The following is a 25,152-nucleotide window of genomic DNA, read 5'->3' as shown; positions in this document are numbered from 1 at the left end:
TTTTTCCTATTGAGTTGTAGGACTTCCTTATATATTTTAGATACTAACCTTTATCGCATATAAGGTTTGCAAATAATTTCTCTTACTCTGTAGGTTGCTTTTCCATTTCATTGGTTGTTTCTTTCGCTATACAAGAGCTTTTCAGTTTGATGGTAGCTTCACTTATTTATTTCACGTATTATTTTTCCCTATGATGTTTCCCTATGTTTCTTGAGGAGTTTTAGTCTTTAATTCATTTTGGGCTAATTTTTGTGAATAATGTAAGGTATAGGTCCAATTTCATTCTTCTGCATGAGATAATCCAGTTTTCCCATATTATTTATTGAAGAGACTATCTTTTTAGCATTGAGTATTCCCAATTGAGCATATGAGGGTTTATTTCTGGGCTCTTGATCCTCTTTCACTGATCTGTATGTCTCTGTTTATGCCAGTACCATACTATTTTGACATCTATGACACCGAAGCATAGTTTGAAATCAGGAATGCAAATCCTCCAGTTTTGTTCATATTTCTCAGGATTGATTTGGCTATTTGGGGTCTTTTGTGGTTTCATACAAATTTTAAGATTGCTTTTTTCTATTTCTGTGAAAAACGTCATTGGAATTTTAATAAAATTTTGATAGGAATTGCATTGATTCTATAGAAGGATTTTATGGTGTGTATATTTTAACAAAATTAGTTCTGATCCATGGACATGGGGTATTTTCCCATTGTTTGTGTCTTCTTCAATCTCTTTCTTCAAAGTCTTATAATTTTCAGAGTACAGGTCTTTCATTTTCCTGGTTAAAATTTTTTTTAAAAGATTTTATTTGTTCATTTGACAGAGAGAGACATGGTGAGAGAGGGAGCATAAGCGGGGGGGCGGGGGGTTGGAAGAGGGAGAAGCAGGCTTCCCGCCGAGCAGGATCCTGATGCAGGGCTCCATCCTGGGACCCCAGGATCATGACCTGAGCCGAAGGCAGATGCTTAATGACTGAGCCACCCAAGCACCCCTTCCTGATTAAATTTATTCCCAAGTATTCTTTTGTTTTTGATGCAAATACAAATGGGATTATTTTATTTCTTCTACAGATATTTCCTTGTTAGTATATAAAAAAAAAACTGACTTCTGTATGTTGATTTTGTATTCTGCAAATTTACTGAATTTGCTGATTAGTTTTAACAGTTCTTTGGAGTCTTCAGGATTTTCTCTGTATAAGATCATATTGCCTCCAAACATGACAATTACTACTTTCTTTCCAAATTGGATGCATTTTATTTCTTTTTCCTGACTGATTATTCTGTGTAAGATTTCCTCTATTATGTTGAAGAGAAATGGTGAGAGTGGGCGCCCTTGTAAAAGAGGAAAAGCTTTCAGTCTTTCACCATTGAGTATGATGTTAGCTATGGGCTTGTCATCTGTGAGTTATACTGAGGATGTTCCTTCTACACACAATTTATTGAGAGTTTTTATCACGAAAGTGTGTTGCATTCTGTCAAGTGCTTTTTTCTGCTTCTATTGAGAAGATCATGATTTTATCCTTCATTATATTAATGTAGTATATTATATTTATTGATCTGTATATGTTGAACCATCTTGGCATCCCAGAGATAAATCCCACTTGATCATGCTGTATAATTCTTTAATGTATTATTGAATTCAGTTTGCTAATATTTTGTCAAGAATATTTGCATCTATATTCATCAGGGATATTAACCTGTAGTTTCTAGTGTCCTTATCTGGCTAGGGTAAAAGGGTAATGTTGGCCTCATAGAATGAGTTTGGGAGTATTCTCTCCTCTTCAATTTTTGGGAAGAGTTAAAAAAAAAGCATGGCATTTATGTTTCTTTAAATATTTGGCAGAATGAGTCACTGGTCCTGGGCACTTCTGTCCTGGGAGATTTTTGATTACTGATTCGGTCTTCTTAGTCATTATTGGTTTATTTGGATTTTCTATTTCTTCGTGATTCAATTTTGGTAGGTTGCACATTTCTAGGAATTTATCCATTTCTTCTAGGTTGTCCAATTCGTTGGCATACAATTGTTTATAGTGTTCTTTCAGGGTACTTTATATTTCTCTGATATTGATTATTATGTTTCCTCTTTCATTTCTGATTTTACTTATTTAAATCTGCTCTCCTTTTCCTTAGTTGTCTAGGTAAAATTTTGTCTATTTTGTTTTTTCCCCCCAAACCAACTCGAGTTTCATTGATCTTTTCTATTGTTTTCCTGGTCTCTATTTCATCTGTTTCTGTTCTGTATTTTGTTATTTCCTTTCTTCTGCTAACTTTGGGTTTAGTTTGTTCTTATTTTTTAGTTTCTTGAGGTGTAAAGTTGGGTTGTTTATTGAGATTTTTTTTTTTCCTAATGTAGGCATTTATCACTATAAACTTCCATCTTAGAATTGCTTTTGCTACATCCCATAAGATTTGATATATTTGGTTTCCATTTTCATTTGTTTGAAGACTTTATTGCCCTTTTGATTTATTTTATTACTTTGTTATTTTTTAAAAAGATTTTATTTTGTTTATTTGAGAGAGTGAGTGAGCAAGTAAGCGCACAAGTGGGTGAGGGGATGAGGGGCAGAGGGAGCAGGAAAAGCAGATTCCCCTCCAAGCCCAGACCCTAACATGGGGCTCAATCACTACCTAAACTGAAGACAGATGCTTAACTGGCTGAGCCACACAGGCAACCCTTGATTTGTTTTTTTAACCTATTGATTTTTTAGGAGTGTGTTATATAATTTCCACATATTTGTGAATTTTCCAGTTTTCTTCCTGTTACTAATTTTTAGTTTTATACCACTATAGTTGGAAAATATACTTAGTATGATATCAACCTTCTTAAATTTGTTAAGACTTGCTTTGTAACCTAACATATGTTCTATCCTGAAGAATTTCCCATGTAAGCTTGCAAAGAATGTGCATTCTGCTTTTGTTGGTTGGAATGGATATAATATATGGATATATATATATATATATATATGTCCATATTTCAGTTCCTTTTGGTCTGAAATATAGTTCAAGTCCAACATTTCCTTATTGATCTTCTCTCTGGATACACTGTTCAAAGTGGGGTACCGAAGGCCCCTACCCCTACTGTATTGTTGTTTATTTCTCCTATCAGATCTGTTTGTATTTGCTTAATATATTTAGATGCTCCAATACCAGATGCATACATATTTATGATTTTTATATATTTTTGATGAATTGACCCCTTTATCATTTTATAATGACATTGCTTCATTACAGAATTTGAATAAAGTCTATTTTGTCTGATATAATTAAAACTACCTTTGTTCTCTTTTGGTTTCCATTTTCGTAGGATATCTTTTTCCATCCCTTTACTTTATGCCTATATGTGTCCTTAAAGCAGAAGTGAGTCTTTTGTAAGCAGTGGATAGTTGGGTCTTGTTTTCTTATCCATAGTGCTACTCTATGTCTTTTGACTAGCGAATTTAGAGTAACTATTACATTTAGAGTAACTATTCATAGGTAAGGACTAATTAATGTATCTTATTAATTGGTTTCTGGCTGTTTTGTTGTTCTCTTGTTCCTTTCTTCCTCTCTTGCCATCTTCCTTGTGACTGATGATTTTCTGTAGTGGTATGCTTTGACTTCCGTGTCTTTATCTTTTATGTATCTATGTTAGATTTTGCTTGTATCATAAGATTTACACAAAACATCTTATAGATATGATGATTTATTTTATGCTGATAACAACTTCAGTAGCATACAAAACTACATTCTACTCTCCCCCTTTATGTTTTTGATGTCACAATTTACCTCTTTTTATATTGTATCCTTTAACAAATTATTGTAGCTATAGTTATTTTTCATATTTTGTCCTTTAATCTTTTTACTGGCATTAAGTACTTAACACACTACCATATTACAGTATTAGGGTATTCTGTACTTGGCTATATATTTACCTTTATCAGTGCATTGTATATTTCCATGCCTTCATATTATTAATTAGCTCATTCTCATTTCAGCTTGAAGAACTTTAGCATTTCTTGTAAGGCAGATCTACTGTTGCTTAACCTGTTCAACTTTTGTGTGTCTGGGAATGAATGAGGTCATCTGTACTTCATTTCTGAAGGACAACTTTTCCAGATAAAGTATTCTTGGTTGGCAGGATTATTTTTTTTCTTTCTTTGAGTATGTCATTCCACTGTGTCTTGGCTTGTAAGGTTTCTGCTGAGAAATCTGTTGATAGCCTTATGAAGATTCCTTTATAAGTGATAAGTTTCTTTTCTCTTGCTGTTTTTAAGATCCTCTTTTTGTCCTTCATCTTTGCTAGTTTTATTATGGGTGGGTCTTAGAGAAAAAAGTTTTTGAGTTTAACCTCTTTGAGGACTTATAAGCTTCATGAAGCTCATAAACTTTGGATGGTCAAAACTCTGCTCAGAAGTTCTCAACCATTATTATTATTATTTTATTTATTTGAGAGACAGAGACTGAGAGAGAGCAAGAGAGAGCATGGGAAGGAGGAGCAAAGGGAGAGGGGGAAGCAGACTCTCCACCAGTTTCAAGCAGGGATCCTGACATGGAGCTCCATCCCAGGACCCCGAGATCATGACCTGAGCTGAAATCAGACACTTAACCAACTGAGTCACCCCTCACCATCATTTTTTTTTTTTAAGATTTTATTTGTTTATTTGACAGACAGAGATCACAAGTAGGCAGAGAGGCAGGCAGAAAGAGAGGGAGGAGGAAGCAGGTTCTCTGCTCAGCAGAGAACCTGATGCGGGACTCAATCCTAGGACCCTGAGATCATGACCTGAGCCAAAGGCAGAGACTTTAACCCACTGAGCCACCCAGGCACCCTCATCATTTTTTAAAAACAGGCTTTCTGCCCACTTCTCTCTTCCTTCTCCTTCTTGGTCTCTAATAATTCAGATTGCTTCTCTTGATGGTATCCATAGTTCACATAGGCTCTCTTCACTCTTTTTCATTTGTTCTCTTCAGGCTGCATAATTTCCAAGGTCCTGTCTCCTACTTCACATGTTCTTTCTTCTCCTCAATCCATTCTGCTCTTGATACTCTCTATTGCACCTTTTATTTCATTCATAGTATTCCTCAGCTCCAGAATTTCTGTTTGGTTCCTTCTTATCATTTCTACCTCTTTGTTAAACTTTTCATTTTGTTTTATGCATTGATTTCTTAATTTTGTTGAATTGACTTTCTGTGTTTTCTCATAGCTCATTGGCTTGCTTTAAAAACCTATTTGGAATTCTTCATCAGGTAAATCACAGATCTCCATTTTGGGAGATCAGTTACTGGAAGAGTATTGTGATCTTTTGGTGGTGTCATATTTCCTTGATTTTTCATTTTCCTTTAAGTTGTGTGTAGCTATCTTTGCATTTGAAGTAGTAGTCACTTCCTCCAGTCTTTACAGACTGACTTCAGGAGAGAAATACCTTCTATCATCTTTACCAGGGATTCTGAGGCTTTCTCAGACCTCCTATGGATATCCCTGCTCCATTTCTTTGTTCCCCGTCACCTGTTCAAGCCCTATGGATAAGAGCTGTGGCTCTAAGTGAACAGTTAAAGCTTCCACCCCGTACCCTGCCCCCGCCACCCAAGGCAACAGTTAAATGGAGAGTTAGAGGGGTGCCTGGGTGGCTCAGTGGGTTAAAGCCTCTGCCTTTGGCTCAGGGCATGATCCCAGGGTGTTGGGATCAAGCCCTGCATCAGGTTCTCTGCTCAACAGGGAGCCTGCTTCCTCCTCTCTCTGCCTGCCTCTCTGCCTACTTGTGATCTCTGTGTCAAATAAATAAATAAAATCTTAAAAAAAAATGGAGAGTTAGAAAAGTGTTAATTCTTCAACAGGCATAGGCCTACTGAGATCAATCACTTGTAAGATACAAGTCAGTACCTAACACTATATTCTCTCTAGCACCAACTAGAGATGAAGACACTCTGAAACAGAATGTGACCTGGGATGAAAGACATTGAATCCTTACATGAACGTGTGTTATTTTACAGGGGTGAGATACATACAGATACAGTTGACTTTATGTTAACACTGATATCAACAAAAAGGTTTTCATGAGCACATTAAAATTCAGAAACAAAAGGCTCTGGGTATGTTGGAATAGTCAAGAGACCTGTCTCCTTGATCACTGACCAGGATTATGTATCTCTGTTCCTTGGTGTTAGTAAATGAGCAGACAGAAGAAGATGCATAAATTCATCTCTTGTTTGGGAAGAAAGACATATAATAATTTAGGGAACTCTTAATACTTATGATGAGAATTATTCCGTGAAACTATGCATATGGGAGCTATCTGCTGGTCTGTGACTCCCCTGTGAAAGCAAAGCCCAATGATCCAGCTACTTCTTATGGTTATAAACAAAGCACTTTAAATAAAATGCTTTCAGGACACCAGCTATACAAATTTTACTATAATGCAAGAACTAACTAATCTGGGCCTTCAACAGACATTCATATTCCAAGAGCTTGATACGTGGGACATCTTTTGTCATATAAACAGTGTCATAAAGGATACTTAGGTCAGGAAACAAAAAAAAAAATCAATCTAATCTGTTACATTTCTAGAATCAGGGGATTAGAGAGCCAGAAGGGACCTGGGGGACCACTGCTCTAAGCCTGGGAAGATTACGGACTTGTGGGAAATCCAGCCCCTGAACGTAGTCTCCAAACTCGGCCATTCTTTGCTCCTTCAGGAATGCTGCCCTTGCATACCTAGACGCAGACCCTTCTAAGAACTGCTTTGGCCAGGACTTTCTCCCAGAACCATTGGCATGGCCATCTGCCCAGTGGTAGAAGTGGTGCTCACTTCTGGGCTCTAAGGATCACATGGTTTAGGGGGTTGACCCCATAAGCTTTGATGGAATAAAATGACTTCAAGAACAAAATGATTCTTTGGGAATCCAGCACCCAAGAGGTTTCTGGGCTTCCTTCTAGCTCTGCAAGCGTGTTCTTCCATTGGTTAAAATTCAGATGGTAGGTACCATCCCTCCAACCCCCAGAGAAAGTGAGCCACCTATAGGACACGTTTGCCTACAGCAAAGGACTGAATTCAGTCAAGATAAAGCATGTTTCTAAAATGGTTCTTCGCCGCTGGGCAGGATTCTAAAGCCCCGGTTCTTATGTGGGTTGTCATACTAAAGACACTAAACAGCCACTGATATCCAGTGTCTGTGGGAACATGTGCATTCCTCTGCTTTGGCTCCCAGAGAGCAGGGCCATTGTGGGAGGCAGGGGGACAGTGAAGGCTGAGCAAACCTCTCTGCATAAGGCAAGGCTCCTCTTAATAAAGCAAAGGCAATTAGCAGCCAATTGGGCATTGGCATTTCTTTGCTGCCTACACAGCACTGAAAGATTTGTGAACTGGGGACCATGCATTTCTCCTGTTTAGTTACCAACTTAGTCTGGTTTCACCCAGAAGCAGATGTGAGACAGGGATTTAGTTCATGCGGGAGGCGATCCCTGGAAATAGGGGTGGAGATGGTGGTGGAGGGGCACGTGGCGGCAGGGGAGGGAAGGGAGTCGAGGAGGACTGTTCATCATGTTGGGTGCCTAGAGCTCGGGTGGCTGGGGAACTCGGGGAGTCAGTATGCAGCTCTGCCCCAGAGTCACCACGCCCACAGAGGCCAAACAGCTGGGGTATTGATTTTCTTCTTGGTGGTCACTAGTTAGGGCTGCTCCCAGCTGGGGTTCTCGCTCTCCCTTTCAGCCTGACTTTTGCAGAGGAAGAAAAGCTCCTGCTACATTAGGGGTCTTCAAGCGGCTAGACTTTGGGCCAGTATGCACTGCTAGAGTAAAGAGATCAGGGGAACACTCATTACACGAGCCCAGTTCCACTCCCAAACCATGCCATGTGCCAGCCATAAGTGTGTGTGTGTGTGCGTGTGTGCACACATGCTGTACAAATCAGTCGTGGTTGGCCCACAGTCACAGTTATTCTGATACTGAAGATGGGAACATGGGGCATTCTCATGTAGTGCCTTCCCACTTATATTCTACCCAGCACGACAAAGCCCCAGATGTGGTTACAGACCTATGTTAGACATGCCAGGTGTCAAACTGAAATCGGTATTAAGTTGTTGCTTCAGTACCTGAAGATGGATGTTAACTCACAGCCATGAGGTTTATAGGGGATCTGGTATTTGCTGGGTTCCTGCTATGTGCTAAGCACCATGCTGTAAAATTCAACCCTCACAACTCTATCAGGGAGTACAATTATCCTCATTTTACAGATGAGGCCAAGATATGTTTATGAAATCAACCATGAGGCCCAGGGCTGAGTCCCAGGGATCAGCTGAAAAGCACAGCAGGTGAGGGCCTGTCTCAGTGCTGGGAGCAAGCTCAGGGACTGCAGGGCAGTTGTGGCTGTGGAGTGGAGGAAGAACTGGAGTAGTCATGCACGGACTGGAGGGACAGGGAGAGCAGCTGGGGAACAGGGTTCAGCGGGAGGCAAGAAATCACCTTGGCTTGTTCTAAGCCCTAGCCAAAGTTTGCAGAGTTTGCAAATTGCATGGCTGCATTTCGAATTCAGTTTTATCTTGAAGCCTATCTCTATATTCTTTTGCTTCTAAATAATAGTGAAGATATAAACCTGTATTTCTGTGTTCCCATCCCAGAGTAAACCATGCCTGATGAGGAAAATATGTTAATTATCTTTCTCAGTTTGCTCCCTAGATTTTTACATACAATAAATGATTGCTGATGGATATTTTACTGCACTGATTCATGGTAGGCGAGGGGAAGACTTAAGTTTTGAGAAACCAACATATTTGGGAGCTTGAATAAAACCAACTCTCCTAGTTTCATGCTCAGTGAGGGCATGGGGCAGAACGGGGGTTTATCTTAGATTTTTCTTGCCCTGGCTCCTCCTTTCCCTGTTCACGTTCTACCCAAGAGAGCACAGTGCAGACTGGCTGCTCTGCTTCCAGAAGGTGAGGCCTGCAGGCTGACAGGGGCTGGGAGTCCATGACTCATCATGGCCTGGCAGGCTGCTGGAACAGCAGGCCTGTGGGGAGCCTTGTGACCATCAGGCAGCAAAGCCAGTAGGATGCAGAGGCATTGTAAGAAATACCATGATACTCCTCAGTTACCATCTGGCTCTGAGTTCTGGCAGACAAATGTGACTGTCATGGGATACTGGTTCAAGTAACAGGGAGGAGCAGAGCCCATTACCACGGAGGAAGCGATGGGTTGGAGCCCACATCCCAGGGAAGGGTTGCCTGTGAAGGCCATGCTCCGGCCTCCAGCCTACAGACATGGCAGGGGACAGATGTGTGCACGCCCTTGGGCAGAGGACCTGACAGACTGAGGAGTAGGAGGATTCAGTGGCTCTGGAGGGTGGAATGGGAATGAATGAGACGCAGAGTCTGAGCTGTCGGAGGGCTCAGGGGCTCGGCGGTGAAAGAGGGCCCCCAGCTGGCTCTTGGCCAGCTCTTGCCATATCCGTGCTCTTTGCTGGCTTGGCCTGGCTCCTCCCCCAGCTTGGCTGTTGTACAGATGAAGGAGCTCATTCCCCCACTCATGTGCACTACCAGGAAATTGATAGCTTATATAATGTACTCTCAGAAGAGGGGAAAAAACTGACCAGGAGTGCCAAGAAATCTACATGTTTCCAGGCAAGACCTTATCTGATTACAGAAGAGACAGCTCATCATAGTAAAGAAGGGACCTGTGATTTGAGGCCAAGAAGGTCTGGGATGCAGCCCCAGCTCTGAAGCTGACTAGTTATGGGCCTTGCGTAAGTGCCTTCAGGACAAGCCTCTGCATGACCTTCAAAGGGTTTTTAAACATTTTTTAAAATTTATTTATCAGAGAGAGAAGGCGTGCACACATAAGCAGGCAGAGTGGCAGGTAGAGGCAGAGAGAGAAGCAGGCTCCCCGCTGAGCAAGGAGCCCGATGCGGGACTCGATCCTAGGACCCTGGGATCAGGACCTGAGCTGAATGAAGGCAGCGGCTTAACCCACTGAGCCACCCAGGTGTCCCTCAAAGGGTTTTTATGAAATGAGTTCATTAACATAAGCACTCAACAAATGTTAGCCTCCTTCTCTTCCACTGGAAGCAGTAGGGATAGCCTGACTGTCCAGTAGCCAAGTCTATAGGGATGTGCTTGGAGAAGCTGTAGAAGAAAGAATGGGGGTAGAGCGCTGATTGTGGGGTAGGGGCCTAGGACCCCTCCTTTCTGCCAGGGGTTCTTCCTTCTGTGGTTTTCTAGCAATGCCCTTGGGTAGTTAGGGGGGTGGTTTGGGATAGGAGATCAAATGGGTTTTGGGGGCTTTTACCTGTTTTAAACACCAGGATTCCAAATAAGGCTTGTTTGGAAAATGATTTTGAGGCTAAGATAAGCCCAAATATGCAAACTGCAGGGATAAATGACATAGTAGGCCACGTGTAGCACAAAGATCATGGTCTGAAACACTGCTGTTGACTAAAAGGGGGATGGCGAGATGCTCTCAACCCACAGGCAAAGTTCCTCTGGGAAAGGGCAGGGGAAGGAAGAAGTAGCATGGCCCTTTACCAGCAAGAGAGACTGTGAGCATTAATTATAGGCTTGAAGGGTAGTTCCCAGTATAGACTGGGAAGGATAGTTAGTAGAAGGACAGGACAGATCTTGGAGGCCTGGGACCCACGAGGCCCTCTTCTGGATTGAACCACTTAGCTCGAATCAGCAGGGGTTTCTGGGGCTCTCCTGCATGCATGGGATGGCCATTTGAGAGACAGCTCATGGGGAGCCCAGCACAACTCTGTGCAAATACAGAACTTCCTTTGCCCACCTCCCCACCCCACTGCTACACACATGGAGCTTCACCGCCCTTACCTTCTTCAGCTCTTCCTGGATGCCCTGGCTGTTGTCTTCAGAGGACAGACTTTCCTTGTGGTTCTCAGACTCCATTTTGGGCTCTGACTCCTGATCTTCTCCCGAAGACATCTCCTTCTCACTCATTTTCATTGCTAACTCGTACAGCCTGTTTCTCAGTTTCTCCTCAGTGGTGGCCACGCTGGTCCGAGGGTGCCGAGGTTCATTGCTGAGGTCAGTCTCTGACAAATCACCTGACACCTTAAATGCAAGCCGGAAGCATGCTGAGGACTCCTCTGCCATAATCAGATTTGTTTGTTCCCAATCGACCCCAGGAAAGGACAGTCTAGGAAAACCAAGCTCTCTTAACTTGATCTACTGTCTCTACATGTGAGCTTTTATTTTTCACTTTTACTTTCTCAAACAGGTGCACCTTAACACACTGTTCCAGGGGTCAGGCAGGTAAGCATCTGTACTCAGAAACATGTTTGAATTCATTGTTTTTCATTTACAAGATGCTTACTGAGTACCCGCCTTGTGCTGATGGTACAAGGCTGAGCACACCTGGTTGGCAGCCCTCAGGTGGAGGTGACGTGGTAGTTCTAATAGCCCATTAAGGGGCAGTTAATGGCAGGCCTGAAAGTTCGGGAAAGCTTCCTTGTGGAAGTGATGTTCAAAGTGGAAGTGCTGTTTAAAGCATAGCAGTTGCCCAGCTAAAAGGGACAGAGTGGATAAATGGTATTATAGGATAAGGGCAAAGATTTTGAGATAGTGTGAGGTCCTTGCACTTAGGTAGGCAATAATGGATGGCATTTCCTTGATAATTACAGTCCCAGCTTAATAACGACACCCTTGGCTCCTACTATTCCATTTGGTGAACACCTCCGAAGTTTCTTACAGGAGTAGATCCCTGACTTGGCCTGGGGAACTTCAGGATGACAGGGAGATGGTGACTCTCAATCTATCCTTAATTTTAAGTTGGACAGACGTGTATGGAATTTAACACAATAACTCTCAGTATACCATTAGGGTCCATTAGACCCAACTTTAGTTTTTGAGTTTCCTCTTTGAGTTGCTCTATTTAAAAGGCTTGATATTTCATTGCTTTCATTCCTTTTTGAAGGGTTTCCAAAGAACACAGAGAAAATTTACTTATTTTTTAAAAATAAAATAAAACTCGTTCTATTTTGTAATTACTATGTGGGTTCATCGAATCCTTTTATAAATCTATGATGCACGATGACATCTTTGTGATCTTATTTCTCCTATCTTTTGAAATATCTTGCTCTTTCATCATCCTGGGAATTATCTTTCATCATTACTCATCAATTATTCCCAATTATGCTAAAAGAAACCAAAGTAATAAAACAGAAGAATGGAATGGCCTGGAGGGATGATTCAGTAACGAAATAAATCATCATTTATTTTGAGTCTGCTTTTAGCTCATTGCATACAGTTGAGAATTTAGAATTTTTCATATTTGCAGAGAAGAAAAGTGACAGAGAACAACATTTCACAATTATTAGATGACTCAGAAGATGAACTCAAAGAGAAGGAGAACAACTCTTTAGACTCTAACAATGACAGTAAGTTGATTGTATAAGTACAAGCCTTCAGATGACAGTGTCTGAAGGTGAGTTTTCTCAAACTCAAGAGTAAACTGTTTATAAGGACAAAAGGAAATATGGTGAGGGGAGGAGTCAAGATGGCAGAGAAGTAGCAGGCTGAGACTACTTCAGCTAGCCGGAGATCAGTTAGATAGCTTATCTAAAGATTGCAAACACTTGAAAAACCATCAGCAGATCGAAGAGAAGAAGAACAGCAATTCTGGAAACAGAAAAACAACGACTTTCTGAAAGGTAGGACTGGCGGAGAAGTGAATCCAAAGCGACCGGGAAGATAGACCCCGGGGGGAGGGGCCGGCTCCCGGCAAGCGGCGGAGCAACGGCGCATAAAATCAGGACTTTTAAGTCTGTTACGCTGAGGGACATCGCTCCAGAGGCTAAACCGGGGCGAAGCCCACGCGGGGTCAGCGTGGCCTCAGGTCCCGCAGGGTCACAGAAGGATCGGGGTTGTCTGAGTGTCGCAGAGCTTGCGGGTATTGGAACGGGAAAGCCGGCTACAGAGACAGAGCCGACAGTAAGCTCGCAGCTTGGTGTTACCTTGAACCTGTCGCAGGCTCAGAGAGCTTGGAGCGAGGCCGGAGGTCAGGCAGACGGGAGTAACTGGGCGCTGTTCTCTGAGGGCACACTGAGGAGTGGGGCCCTGGGCTCTCGGTTCCTCCAGGCCGGAGACCAGGAGGCCGCCATTTGTATTCCCGTCCTCCGGAACTCTACGGAAAGCGCTCAGGGAACAAAAGCTCCTGAAAGCAAACCCGAGGATTACTCACCCCGGCCCCTGGTAAGGGCGGTGCAATTCCGCCTGGGGCAAAGACACTTGAGAATCACTACAACAGGCCCCTCCCCCAGAAGATCAACAAGAAATCCTGCCAAGACCAAGTTCACCTACCAAGGAGTGAAGTTTCAATACCAAGGAGAGCAGCAGAATTCCAGAGGAGGAGAAAGCCAAGCACGGAACTCATGGCTTTTAACCTGTGATTTTTTTTCAGTCTGGCAGTTAATTTAATTTTTTTCTTTTTCATTTTTTGTTTTTTTTCTCGCCTTCTGGTAAAATTTTTTTTTTACCTTTTACCTTTTTCTTTTTTAACGTTTTTAAACTAGTTTATCTAATATATATATATTTTCCTTTTTATATTTTTCTTATTTGTTTTCTTTTTTTAAATTCTTTCCTTTTTTTTTTTTTCTTTCTTTCGTTTGGAACCTTTTTTTATCCCCTTTCTCCCCCCTCACGATTTGGGATCTCTTCTAATTTGGTTAAAGCATATTTTCCTGGGGTTGTTGCCACCATTTTAGTATTTTACTTGCTCCTTCATATACTCTTATCTGGACAAAATGACAAGACGGAAAAATTCAACACAAAAAAAAGAACAAGAGGCAGTACCGAAGGCTAGGGACCTAATCAATACAGACATTGGTAATATGTCAGATCTAGAGTTCAGAATGACAATTCTCAAGGTTCTAGCCAGGCTCGAAAAAGGCATGGAAGATATTAGAGAAACCCTCTTGAGAGATATAAAAGCCCTTTCTGGAGAAATAAAAGAACTAAAATCTAACCAAGTTGAAATCAAAAAAGCTATTAATGAGTTGCAATAAAAAATGGAGGCTCTCACTGCTAGGATAAATGAGGCAGAAGAAAGAATTAGTGATATAGAAGACCAAATGACAGAGAATAAAGAAGCTGAGCAAAAGAGGGACAAACAGCTACTGGACCACGAGGGGAGAATTCGAGAGATAAGTGACACCATAAGACGAAACAACATTAGAATAATTGGGATTCCAGAAGAAGAAGAAAGAGAGAGGGGAGCAGAAGGTATACTGGAGAGAATTATTGGGGAGAATTTCCCCAATATGGCAAAGGGAACGAGCATCAAAATTCAGGAGGTTCAGGGAACGCCCCTCAAAATCAATAAGAATAGGCCCACACCCCGTCACCTAATAGTAAAATTTACAAGTCTCAGTGACAAGGAGAAAATCCTGAAAGCAGCCCGGGAAAAGAAGTCTGTAACATACAATGGTAAAAATATTAGATTGGCAGCTGACTTATCCACAGAGACCTGGCAGGCCAGAAAGAGCTGGCATGATATTTTCAGAGCACTAAAAAAACATGCAGCCAAGAATACTATATCCAGCTAGGCTATCATTGAAAATAGAAGGAGAGAGCAATACAATGGCACTAAATTCATATCTCTCAATAGTTACCCTGAATGTTAATGGGCTAAATGCCCCTGTCAAAAGACACAGGGTATCAGAATGGATAAAAAAACAAAACCCATCTATATGTTGCCTCCAAGAAACTCATTTTAAGCCCGAAGACACCTCCAGATTTAAAGTAAGGGGGTGGAAAAGAATTTACCATGCTAATGGACATCAGAAGAAAGCAGGAGTGGCAATCCTTATATCAGATCAAATAGATTTTAAGCCAAAGACTATAATAAGAGGTGAGGAAGGACACTATATCATACTCAAAGGGTCTGTCCAACAAGAAGATCTAACAATTTTAAATATCTATGCCCCCAACGTGGGAGCATCCAACTATATAAACCAATTAATAACAAAATCAAAGAAACACATCAACAATAATACAATAAGAGTAGGGGACTTTAACACTCCCCTCACTGAAATGGACAGATCATCCAAGCAAAAGATCAACAAGGAAATAAAGGCCTTAAACGACACATTGGACCAGATGGACATCACAGATATATTCAGAACATTTTACCCCAAAGCAACAGAATACACATTCTTCTCTAGTGCATATGGAACATTCTCCAGAATAGATCACATCCTCGGTCTTAAATCAGGACTCAACCAGTATCAAAAGATTGGGATCATTCCCTGCATATTTTCAGACCACAATGCTCTGAAGCTAGAACTCAAACACAAGAGGAAGTTTGGAAAGAACCCAAATACATGGAGACTAAACAACATCCTTCTAAAGAATGAATGGGTCAACCGGAAAATTAAAGAAGAATTGAAAAAAATCATGGAAACAAATGATAATGAAAATACAACGGTTCAAAATCTGTGGGACACAAGAAACGCAGTCCTGAGAGGAAAATATATAGCGGTACAAGCCTTTCTCAAGAAACAAGAAAGTCTCAGGTACACAACCTAACCCTACACCTAAAGGAGCTGGAGAAAGAACAAGAAAGAAACCCTAAGCCCAGCAGGAGAAGAGAAATCATAAAGATCAGAGCAGAAATCAATGAAATAGAAACCAAAAAAACAATAGAGCAAATTAACAAAACTAGGAGCTGGTTCTTTGAAAGAATTAATAAAATTGATAAACCCCTGGCCAGACTTATCAAAAAGAAAAGAGAATGATGAATCATGAATGAAAGAGGAGAGGTCACAACTAACACCAAAGAAATACAAACTATTATAAGAACATACTATGAGCAACTCTACGCCAACAAATTTGACAATCTGGAAGAAATGGATGCATTCCTAGAAACACATAAACTACCACAACTGAACCAGGAAGAAAGAGAAAGCCTGAACAGACCCATAACCAGTAAGGAGATTGAAACAATCATTAATAATCTCCAAACAAACAAAAGCCCAGGGCCAGATGGCTTCCCGGGGGAATTCTACCAGACATTTAAAGAAGAACTAATTCCTATTCTCCTGAACTGTTCCAAAAATAGAAATGGAAGGAAAACTTCCAATCTCGTTTTATGAGGCCAAAATCACCTTGATCCCCAAACCAGACAAGGATCCCATAAAAAAAGAGAGTTATAGACCAATATGCTTGATGAACACAGATGTGAAAATTATCACCAAAATACTAGCCAATGGGATTCAACAGTACATTAAAAGGATTATTCACCACGACCAAGTGGGATTTATTCCAGGGCTGCAAGGTTGGTTCAACATCCGCAAATCAGTCAATGTGATACAACACATCAATAAAAGAAAGAACAAGAACCATATGATACTCTCAATAGATGCTGAAAAAGCATTTGACAAAGTACAACATCCCTTCCTGATCAAAACTCTTCAAAGTGTAGGGATAGAGGGCACATACCTCAATATCATCAAAGCCATCTATGAAAAACCCACCGCAAATATCATTCTCAATGGAGAAAAACTGAAAGCTTTTCCGCTAAGGTCAGGAACATGGCAGGGATGTCTATTATCACCACTGCTATTCAACATAGTACTAGAAGTCCAGCCTCAGCAATCAGGCAACAAAAGGAAATTAAAGGCATCCAAATTGGCAAAGAAGAAGTCAAATTATCACTCCTCGCAGCTGATGTGATACTATACATGGAAAACCCAAAAGACTCCACTCCAAAACTGCTAGAACTTGTACAGGAATTCAGTAAAGTGTCAGGATATAAAATCAATGCACAGAAATCAGTTGCATTTCTCTACACCAACAAGACAGAAGAAAGAGAAATTAAGGAGTCAATCCCATTTACAATTGCACCCAAAACCACAAGATACCTAGGAATAAACCTAACCAAAGAGGCACAGAATCTATACTCAGAAAACTATAAAGTACTAATGAAAGAAATTGATGAAGACACAAAGAAATGGAAAAATGTTCCATGCTCCTGGATTGGAAGAATAAATGTTGTGAAAATGTCTATGCTACTTAAAGCAATCTACACATTTAATGCAATTCCTATCAAAGTACCATCCATCTTTTTCAAAGAAATGGAACAAATAATTCTAAAATTTATATGGAACCAGAAAAGACCTCGAATAGCCAAAGGGATATTGAAAAAGAAAGCCAAAGTTGGTGGCATCACAATTCCGGACTTCAAGCTCTATTACAAAGCTGTCATCATCAAGACAGCATGGTACTGGCACAAAAACAGACACATAGATCAATGGAACAGAATAGAGAGCCCAGAAATGGACCCTCAACTCTATGGTCAACTAATATTCGACAAAGCAGGAAAGAATTTCCAATGGAAAAAAGACAGCCTCTTCAATAAATGGTGTTGGGAAAACTGGACAGCCACATGCAGAAAAATGAAATTGGACCACTTCCTTACACCACACATGAAAATAGACTCAAAATGGATGAAGGACCTCAATGTGCGAAAGGAATCCATCAAAATCCTTGAGAAGAGCACAGGCAGCAACCTCTTCGACCTCAGCCGCAGCAACATCTTCCTAGGAACATCGCCAAAGGCAAGGGAAGCAAGGGCAAAAATGAACTATTGGGATTTCATCAAGATCAAAAGCTCTTGCACAGCAAAGGAAACAGTTAACAAAATCAAAAGACAACTGACAGAATGGGAGAAGATATTTGCCAACGACATATCAGATAAAGGACTAGTGTCCACAATCTATAAAGAACTTAGGAAACTCAACACCCAAAGAACAAATAATCCAATCAAGAAATGGGCAGAGGACATGAACAGACATTTCTGCAAAGAAGACATCCAGATGGCCAACAGACACATGAAAAAGTGCTCCATATCACTCGGCATCAGGAAAATACAAATCAAAACCACAATGAGATATCACCTCACACCAGTCAGAATGGCTAAAATCAACAAGTCAGGAAATGACAGATGCTGGCGAGGATGTGGAGAAAGGGGAACCCTCCTACACTGTTGGTGGGAATGCAAGCTAGTGCAGCCACTCTGGAAAACAGCATGGAGGTTCCTCAGAATGTTGAAAATAGAACTGCCCTATGACCCAGCAATTGCACTATTGGGTATTTACCCTAAAGATACAAACGTAGTGATCCAAAGGGGCACGTGCACCTGAATGTTTATAGCAGCAATGTCCACAATAGCCAAACTATGGAAAGAACCTAGATGTCCATCAATATGGATGGATCAAGATCAAGATGAATGGATCAAGAAGATGTGGTATATATACACAATGGAATACTATGCAACCATCAAAAGAAATGAAATCTTGCCATTTGCGACAACATGGATGGAACTGGAGCGTATCATGCTTAGCGAAATAAGTCAAGCAGAGAAAGACAACTATCATATGATCTCCCTGATATGAGGAAGTGGTGATGCAACATGGGGGCTTAAGTGGGTAGGAGAAGAATAAATGAAACAAGATGGGATTGGGAGGGAGACAAACCACAAGTGACTCTTAATCTCACAAAACAAACTGAGGGTTGCTGGGGGGAGGGGGTTTGGGAGAAGGGGGTGGGATTATGGACATTGGGGAGGGTATGTGCTTTGGTGAGTGCTGTGAAGTGTGTAAGCCTGGTGATTCACAGACCTGTACCCCTGGAGATAAAAATATATGTTTATAAAAAATAAAAAATTAAAAAAAAAGGAAATATGGTATTTTCATTCAATTCGTCATTCAACAGGAAGGACTTCAGCATGTAACGTTTTGTCTCAAGAATCTGGACCATCTTGTGCTAAAAAAATATGAGACAGATTCTTTGATCCTTTATGTTGTTTGTGCATCAAATTTACTTGACACCATTTTAACTGGACAAATGTTAAAGGCAGCTGTCTATATAAAGGTCAGTAGATGGATACAGATGATGCAGAAGTGAAAAAGAAGAGCTCCTAGGTTGATAAAATAAAGAGTCCACTGGAAATGACTGTTTCTCTGGTCCTGAGCAAGAATCTGTGATGAGGGTCTTACAAGAGGTGATCTGTGCTCCCAGAATACTTGAGAGAAGGAGGGTTCTTTTGTCTGGGGACACAGGGAATCTCAATGGGAAGAATGACCTCTGAACAGACTCTTGAAAGATGAGGGAAGTTTTAATATGTAGACGTGGCCAGACCTTCTTGATGAGGAAATAGCAGGACCAGTAAGACCCAGGGTACATGAGACTGCTTGGTATAGCTAGAACAATAAGGCCCAGAAATGGGCAATGCAGGGCTTGCAAGTGAGGAGAAAATGGGCCTGGGTCAGACTGCAGAGGGTTAAGGATGAGCCTAAGTCACTGAGCTTGTCTACCAGATGATCTCACTGCCACCATGTCTCTGCACATTAAACTAGCCCAGAAGTCAGCAACTGGCCACAGACCCACACTTGGGAACCTTCTCTTATCAGCTCACTCAACAGATTGAACACACTGAAATATCAATTCATCTTAACTCCTACTTTGCTTTCTTTTCTTTTCTTTTTTTTTTTTTTAAAGATTTTATTTATTTATTTGACAGAGAGAAATCACAAGTAGATGGAGAGGCAGGCAGAGAGAGAGAGAGGGAAGCAGGCTCCCCGCTGAGCAGAGAGCCCAATGCGGGACTCGATCCCAGGACCCTGAGATCACGACCCGAGCCGAAGGCAGCGGCTTAACCCACTGAGCCACCCAGGCGTCCCCCTACTTTGCTTTAGCTTTGGCCTCTTTCTTTACCTTCTAAGAACCTTTGAAGACTTGGGTCAATGGTGATTCAGTCCATAATCAGCGAACATGCACTGAGTGCCTACTATGTGCTGGGCCTGTGCTGGCCACTGGAGCTCACAGGTGGGAGTGACAACCCTCCTGCTCTGGTGGCATTCACAGTGTGATGGAGAGACACCATCTTGACACACTGTGTGCCAGGCACACACATGAACATTTGATGGGATCATGGGGAACCCTCACCTGGTTGGTTGGATTTATGTTGTTGGGAGAGAAAGAAGAAAAGGTGACAGCTGAGTGAACTCTTCAAGAATGAACTCCTAGAGATGATCAGGATTTATATGTCAAGTTTTATCTGAGTGTTGAGAATTGTACGAATGCTAAATGATGGCCCTGGAGTTCAATAAACACTGTAGGCATACGCACTGGGATCCAACACCAGGAGAGGTGATACCATGAACAAAGATGAAAGCATCCTTATCAAAGCCGCCACAGCTTCAAAGCTTACTAAGTAGTATTTGGCCCTGTAATATTTATCAAGTACATCAACAAATATATCTTCAAAGAAATGGATCCTACAAAGGATCAAGCCATCCCTACTCCATGTTATAAACTTACATGCTTTCCCCATGTACTGATTTTCACGTCAGTCTCCATGAGAGCTGGGCAGTAGATGTTCAGTTGGGGTCTTAGCTAATGGGGGTCTGTGGTTGGCCTCTGTGGATCCTTGATACTGTGTGCAGACTTTGATTTCCATGCATACTTTTCTAGGGGGAGGGGTCCTGGCTTTCATTAGATTTTCACTGGCACCTATGCCCCCAAAGGGCTAAGAAGCATTGAAAAGAACACACAATTTACTTCCTGGTGAGACAACAATAGATAAGTACATGTTACTTGATTACAGGGTGGCAGACTTCCAGCTGAATTCAGAGGAAGAGGGAGAAGGGCAGGTGTTTTCCAGGGTCTGTTGGGAACCTGGACCCAGCATGTAGAGAATATGAGGATCTGCAGAATCTCCAGCCTGAAGAATGTTCTCTTGTACTTCAAAGGAACCTTGACTATGAAAGTGTTAGGCAGTGACTCAAACAGATTACCAAGAGCGTTATAAAGACAGTGGAAATTCTAAGAAACTTTTGTGACAGGAAAAAGAGAAAAATCAAGCTGGGTAACTATCAGCAATATGTGTATCTGGGCAGAAAACATTTTCCATAATTGGTTGAAAATCAGAATTTTCTGCCCACTGGTGCTTTGTCTCAATGCCCCCACTTTACAGACTGGCATTAGTCTATAGAAGGGGACATTATTTTGAAAACAAGAAACTCATGTTTTTCAGTTCCCACTAAAACTGCATTCCCTTGCCTCTTCATTTTCTTAGCTAAGCCTAAGCATTTTACCCTAGAGAAAAGAGTATAGATCCAGAAGGAACACATCAGGGGTCATTGTTCAGCTCACCTCTTTAACAAATCTGACCGCATGGTCCAGATTTTATGGAAGACAGAAGAGGTTTCTAGAGGCTGAGGTTCTCTAAAGTTCAAACACTTGATTTTGCTTGTTCCTTAATTGGGATTCAGGGAGGAGGAGCTTCATAGGCTGTCTGTGGTCTCTGGCCCTTTAGCCCCTAATAATTTGGGACAGCTATAGCAGAGTTGACTCAGACCCTGAGGAAAGGCTTCAGAGGCAGACCTGAAGGGCTCCGGGTCCCCTCAGCTCCTCTGTGAAGCAGAGAATATCCAGAAGCAGGCTTATGGAAGACTGTGGGTGGTGCTGGAAGGTGAGCTTCCCAGGGACTCTTACAGTGGGAGGGAAGGGCTGCCTTGGGGCTAGACAGTCAGGGCCCTGGGTCTCGTGGGGAATGAGAGTGACAGCCATGATGGGGCCTGAGGGAGAAGGACCGGGTTCTGACCTTGTACACAGGGAATAGACCACAGGTTCTCAGGCTTTGGGATGATAGCAGGGCAGGAACAACTTCATGAACAGGCACCCCATCACTAAGAAGACCTGCAAGGACCCATCTCAGCCCTCAGATGGCCCTGCAGCCGCAAGGACACCACAGGCTCCCCCTGAGGTACCCCCAGATGGCAAACATGGAGGAAGTGGAGGGGTTAAAGGGCTGATTATTTACGTAGAAGAGGAAAGATGATTTTAAAGAGATAAAGATGTTGAAATCAGAAGAGGCTTAGAGTTCCTGGAGTGGCTAGTTTATATTGCTGCTGGCTCTGCAGACTGAGGAGGTGGAAGAGGAAGGGTATGGCAGTTACAGAAGGACAAACCATCCCCTCTTCCTTGTACCTGTCACTGTAGCATGTGGAACTGGAGACCCAGGCTAAATAAGAAAGTATAGTTTAAAACACCTAGTGACGGAATACTCATTAAGATAAGCTAGGACGGTTTCTTAAACAAGAGTCTGCTGATCTATTCTCAGTGGTCTGCAAGTCCCTATTTATAATAATTTTTAAATTTCGGTTTTCCTTTCATTGATCATCTGGAAAGAAGGCATCATCTCAGTCACCAGGGCAACAGAGTGTTGCCAACCTGACCTCCATGGATCTTAGGTTTTGAGCCAGGTATCCTCTGATCGATTCCTGAGGAATCTGGGGATTCTCAAGTTTGGGGAAACACAGAAAGGGAAGCACATGGAGATGATGCGGATGTGAGTGGGGGCCAGGCCTGGACGGTTCTCAGAGCTGAGCACATTAGTGTGGATGAGTATTGCACTGGGCACAAGACACGCCAGATCTTATTCAAGTGGCCTGGTAGTTCTCGCTGTATCCACAAGGACGCTGGGCTTGAGGAAGCTGTCCAAGGTCACATGACCAGCGTGGGGTCGAGCAAAGGCCAAGCTCTTCCCATTCTTACAAGACAAGGCCAGATGCTCCAGATTAAATCAGGCTCATTAGGAGAGGAAGATAGTAGAACCATGGTGTAGGGACAGAACTGGACAGGAAAATGATTTAATCCCTTCTCAAGTGGAAGTTTCAATGAGGGAGAAGATAATTTTTTTTTCAAAGCTTTCTGGTACCTGCAGATTTCCTTAGAGGACTGACTGTCTTTACCTTCATTCACCCTTGTGATCTGACCTTATGCACCCTGAAATCCTGCCTGTTTTAATTTAAAGCAATTTCTCGCTTATTACGCCTCCCCATCATCTTTAACAAAATTCTCCACATGTTTGAAGGGAGCCCTGTCAATGTCTTCTAGACTGAGCAACCCTGGTCCTAGAAATCTTTTGTTTTTCCCCCCACAAAGCCTGTCTTTCATCTGCTGGGTCATTTGAGGGAGCAGTGGGAGGCTCAGCATTTTCTCCACCTTTTAAAAAAAGGCCCAGCTACAGGATGACTTTCAAATGTTACATATCGGACTTCGTTGACTATATCCTCATGTCCTGGTGGTTCTCCTTGTTTCTGTTGATGAAAAATACCGAACATGACCTAAAAAGCAGAATTTCTGCAGCTTGCTTTTAGATATTTTAGTGAACTTCAGAGAAGAGCCCTGACTTACAGGTTACCCAGCCCTGGTAGTACCGTCTGTGCCACATGCATGTTTTACTTGCAAATGTCTTGACGGAGTTGTGCTGAAGCCGGAGAAGAGAGGATGAGCCTCGGGCTTGGCTGACTTTCCTGCTGACCTGTTTTTTTCTGAGGACGCAGACGATTTCTGTCTCTGGTGCCTTCACACAGAGGTTTGTCCTCTCCCAGTGTATCACTATTAACCTAAAACTAGTTTTATTCACAGGCTGTGCCGCGGTGATGAAGACATTTGTTTTTCTCATAACTGGTGTGATAAGAGCAGTCACGTATACACAGACACATACCAAATCCTCGGTTAGCTAACATGGTGGAAATGGGAACATGTCACTTGGAATCTTAGCAAATTTAATATTACAATCCATTTCCTCCTGCCTCCATGAGAGCCCCTTCACAAAGAAGGGCCTGAGTTTGGCCCGTGGAACCGCCCAGAGGGCAGATATGAGCTCTGCCTTTGGTTAAAGGAAGTCGTGAAAACTTAGCACCTAGATATCGATCAAGAAGGTTTATTTTTAGCTTTTACAATTACAGGTCAGTTGTCCTGGTGTGGATCCCAGGCTGTTTTCTGAGTCTTTCAGATTATAAAATTGATTTAAAAACAAACAGACAAAACCTTAATCTCATCTGGGGCACACCTCCCTCTCCCAGAACAAAACATCGTATCTGACTAATGGGCTCTGCAGCTCGTCCATATTTTTTCTCTTTATCACCTTCTATCTGACAGAGACTGTACTCGTTCCCGAGTTGTGGTAGCCCCATATAAAATATCTAGAAAATCACCAGCCTGGCCTGCTCAGGTCGATATTTACATGAGGAACAGACATTTGAGACACAATTATTTTCATGCTGACCACAACTGGTCTATCATTTTGTAGAGAAATCGGTTAAGGAATGAAGCAGATTAAGGGCGGATTTCATCTTTGTTTGTTCCTTTGACTCTGCACCGAAACTGGGTGTAGACCTTTGGATTTTGATGGCAGTTCAGGACCTGGACCTTAATGCCAGCACACGATTCAGAACTCTCAGGAAGAGTCTCCTAAAAGTGATGGCATTCAGGGCGGGGATTGGGGTAGAGGGACGGAGGGGTGTTCCAGATCCCCTTCTTTTTGTGGGTTCCTAAAGACTTGCTATCCATTTTGAGTGAACTGAGTTGGGATAGAGAATTCAACATTTTATTCACAGATCGAACGTGGTTTGATTGCCACAAATAAGTAAAGGCCTAAACTGATAGGGAGCCCTGGTATTTAGTGTCTGCCCCAAATAAAGACTATAATTGAACTATTGCAGAACTAATGTCATCACTTTTAATTACTCTGATGGCTCCTGGTTAAAAATCCCGTACAACAGGGCTTCTAACCCAGAGTCTGTGGAAACTCAGGGAAGTTGCTGCTCCAAAAACTCCTTGACATTGTATGTAAGCCTTATGTTTATGCATGCACCACCCCCCCCCACACACACACACACTGGGGAGAAGAGTTTGTGTTCCTCAGGTTCTCAATAGGGTCTATGACTCAAAAATATTTAAGAATCACCATTACTCAGCAAGCATCTCCTTGTTTTCCAGACCTATTTTCTGCAACTGTCTTGGAGGGCACACCTAGCACTCCTCATGCTCAGAGGGAGTCCCTTGACAGATACCCCACTAAGACTTTTCTTTTGTTTAGGGGGTATGGGTCATACCTGCTCGAAACTGTTTCTGGGTTATTATCAGTACTTGCCTAGGCTGCTGTGTAGGTGGGAGGAAGGGGCAAGGGTGGAGGGTGGCCTTGTCTCAGAGTGGTTCAGCTTCCAGCCAAATTATTTTCTTCTCCTTAAATTTTCATTTCAGGCAAAGTCCCATGCCTAAAAAGATTTGAAAATCAATGTGAAGAATTTGGTGTGGGATTCAGGGATTACCACTCTTTGATCTGTATACTGGAGGAAATTCAAATACAACTGAAGAAGATTG

At 42.1% G+C, this 25,152-nt stretch overlaps 1 protein-coding gene across 5 annotated transcripts in view; it reads right to left on the bottom strand.

The window, feature by feature from the left end:
- MYRIP (myosin VIIA and Rab interacting protein) overlaps positions 1 to 25,152 on the bottom strand; it is a 390,291-nt gene that overhangs the window by 29,680 nt on the left and 335,459 nt on the right. For all 5 annotated transcript variants that reach the window (XM_082746223.1, XM_082746221.1, XM_082746224.1 and 2 more), the window contains one exon: positions 10,792 to 11,031. In XM_082746223.1, the coding sequence (XP_082602349.1) occupies positions 10,792 to 11,031 (240 nt within the window). The remainder of the gene's footprint in view (positions 1 to 10,791; positions 11,032 to 25,152) is intronic.

The sequence above is a fragment of the Mustela nivalis genome (assembly GCF_964662115.1).
Source record: "Mustela nivalis genome assembly, chromosome: 1".
Lineage (NCBI taxonomy): Eukaryota > Metazoa > Chordata > Mammalia > Carnivora > Mustelidae > Mustela > Mustela nivalis.
This window is presented reverse-complemented; position numbering and strand designations above follow the sequence as displayed.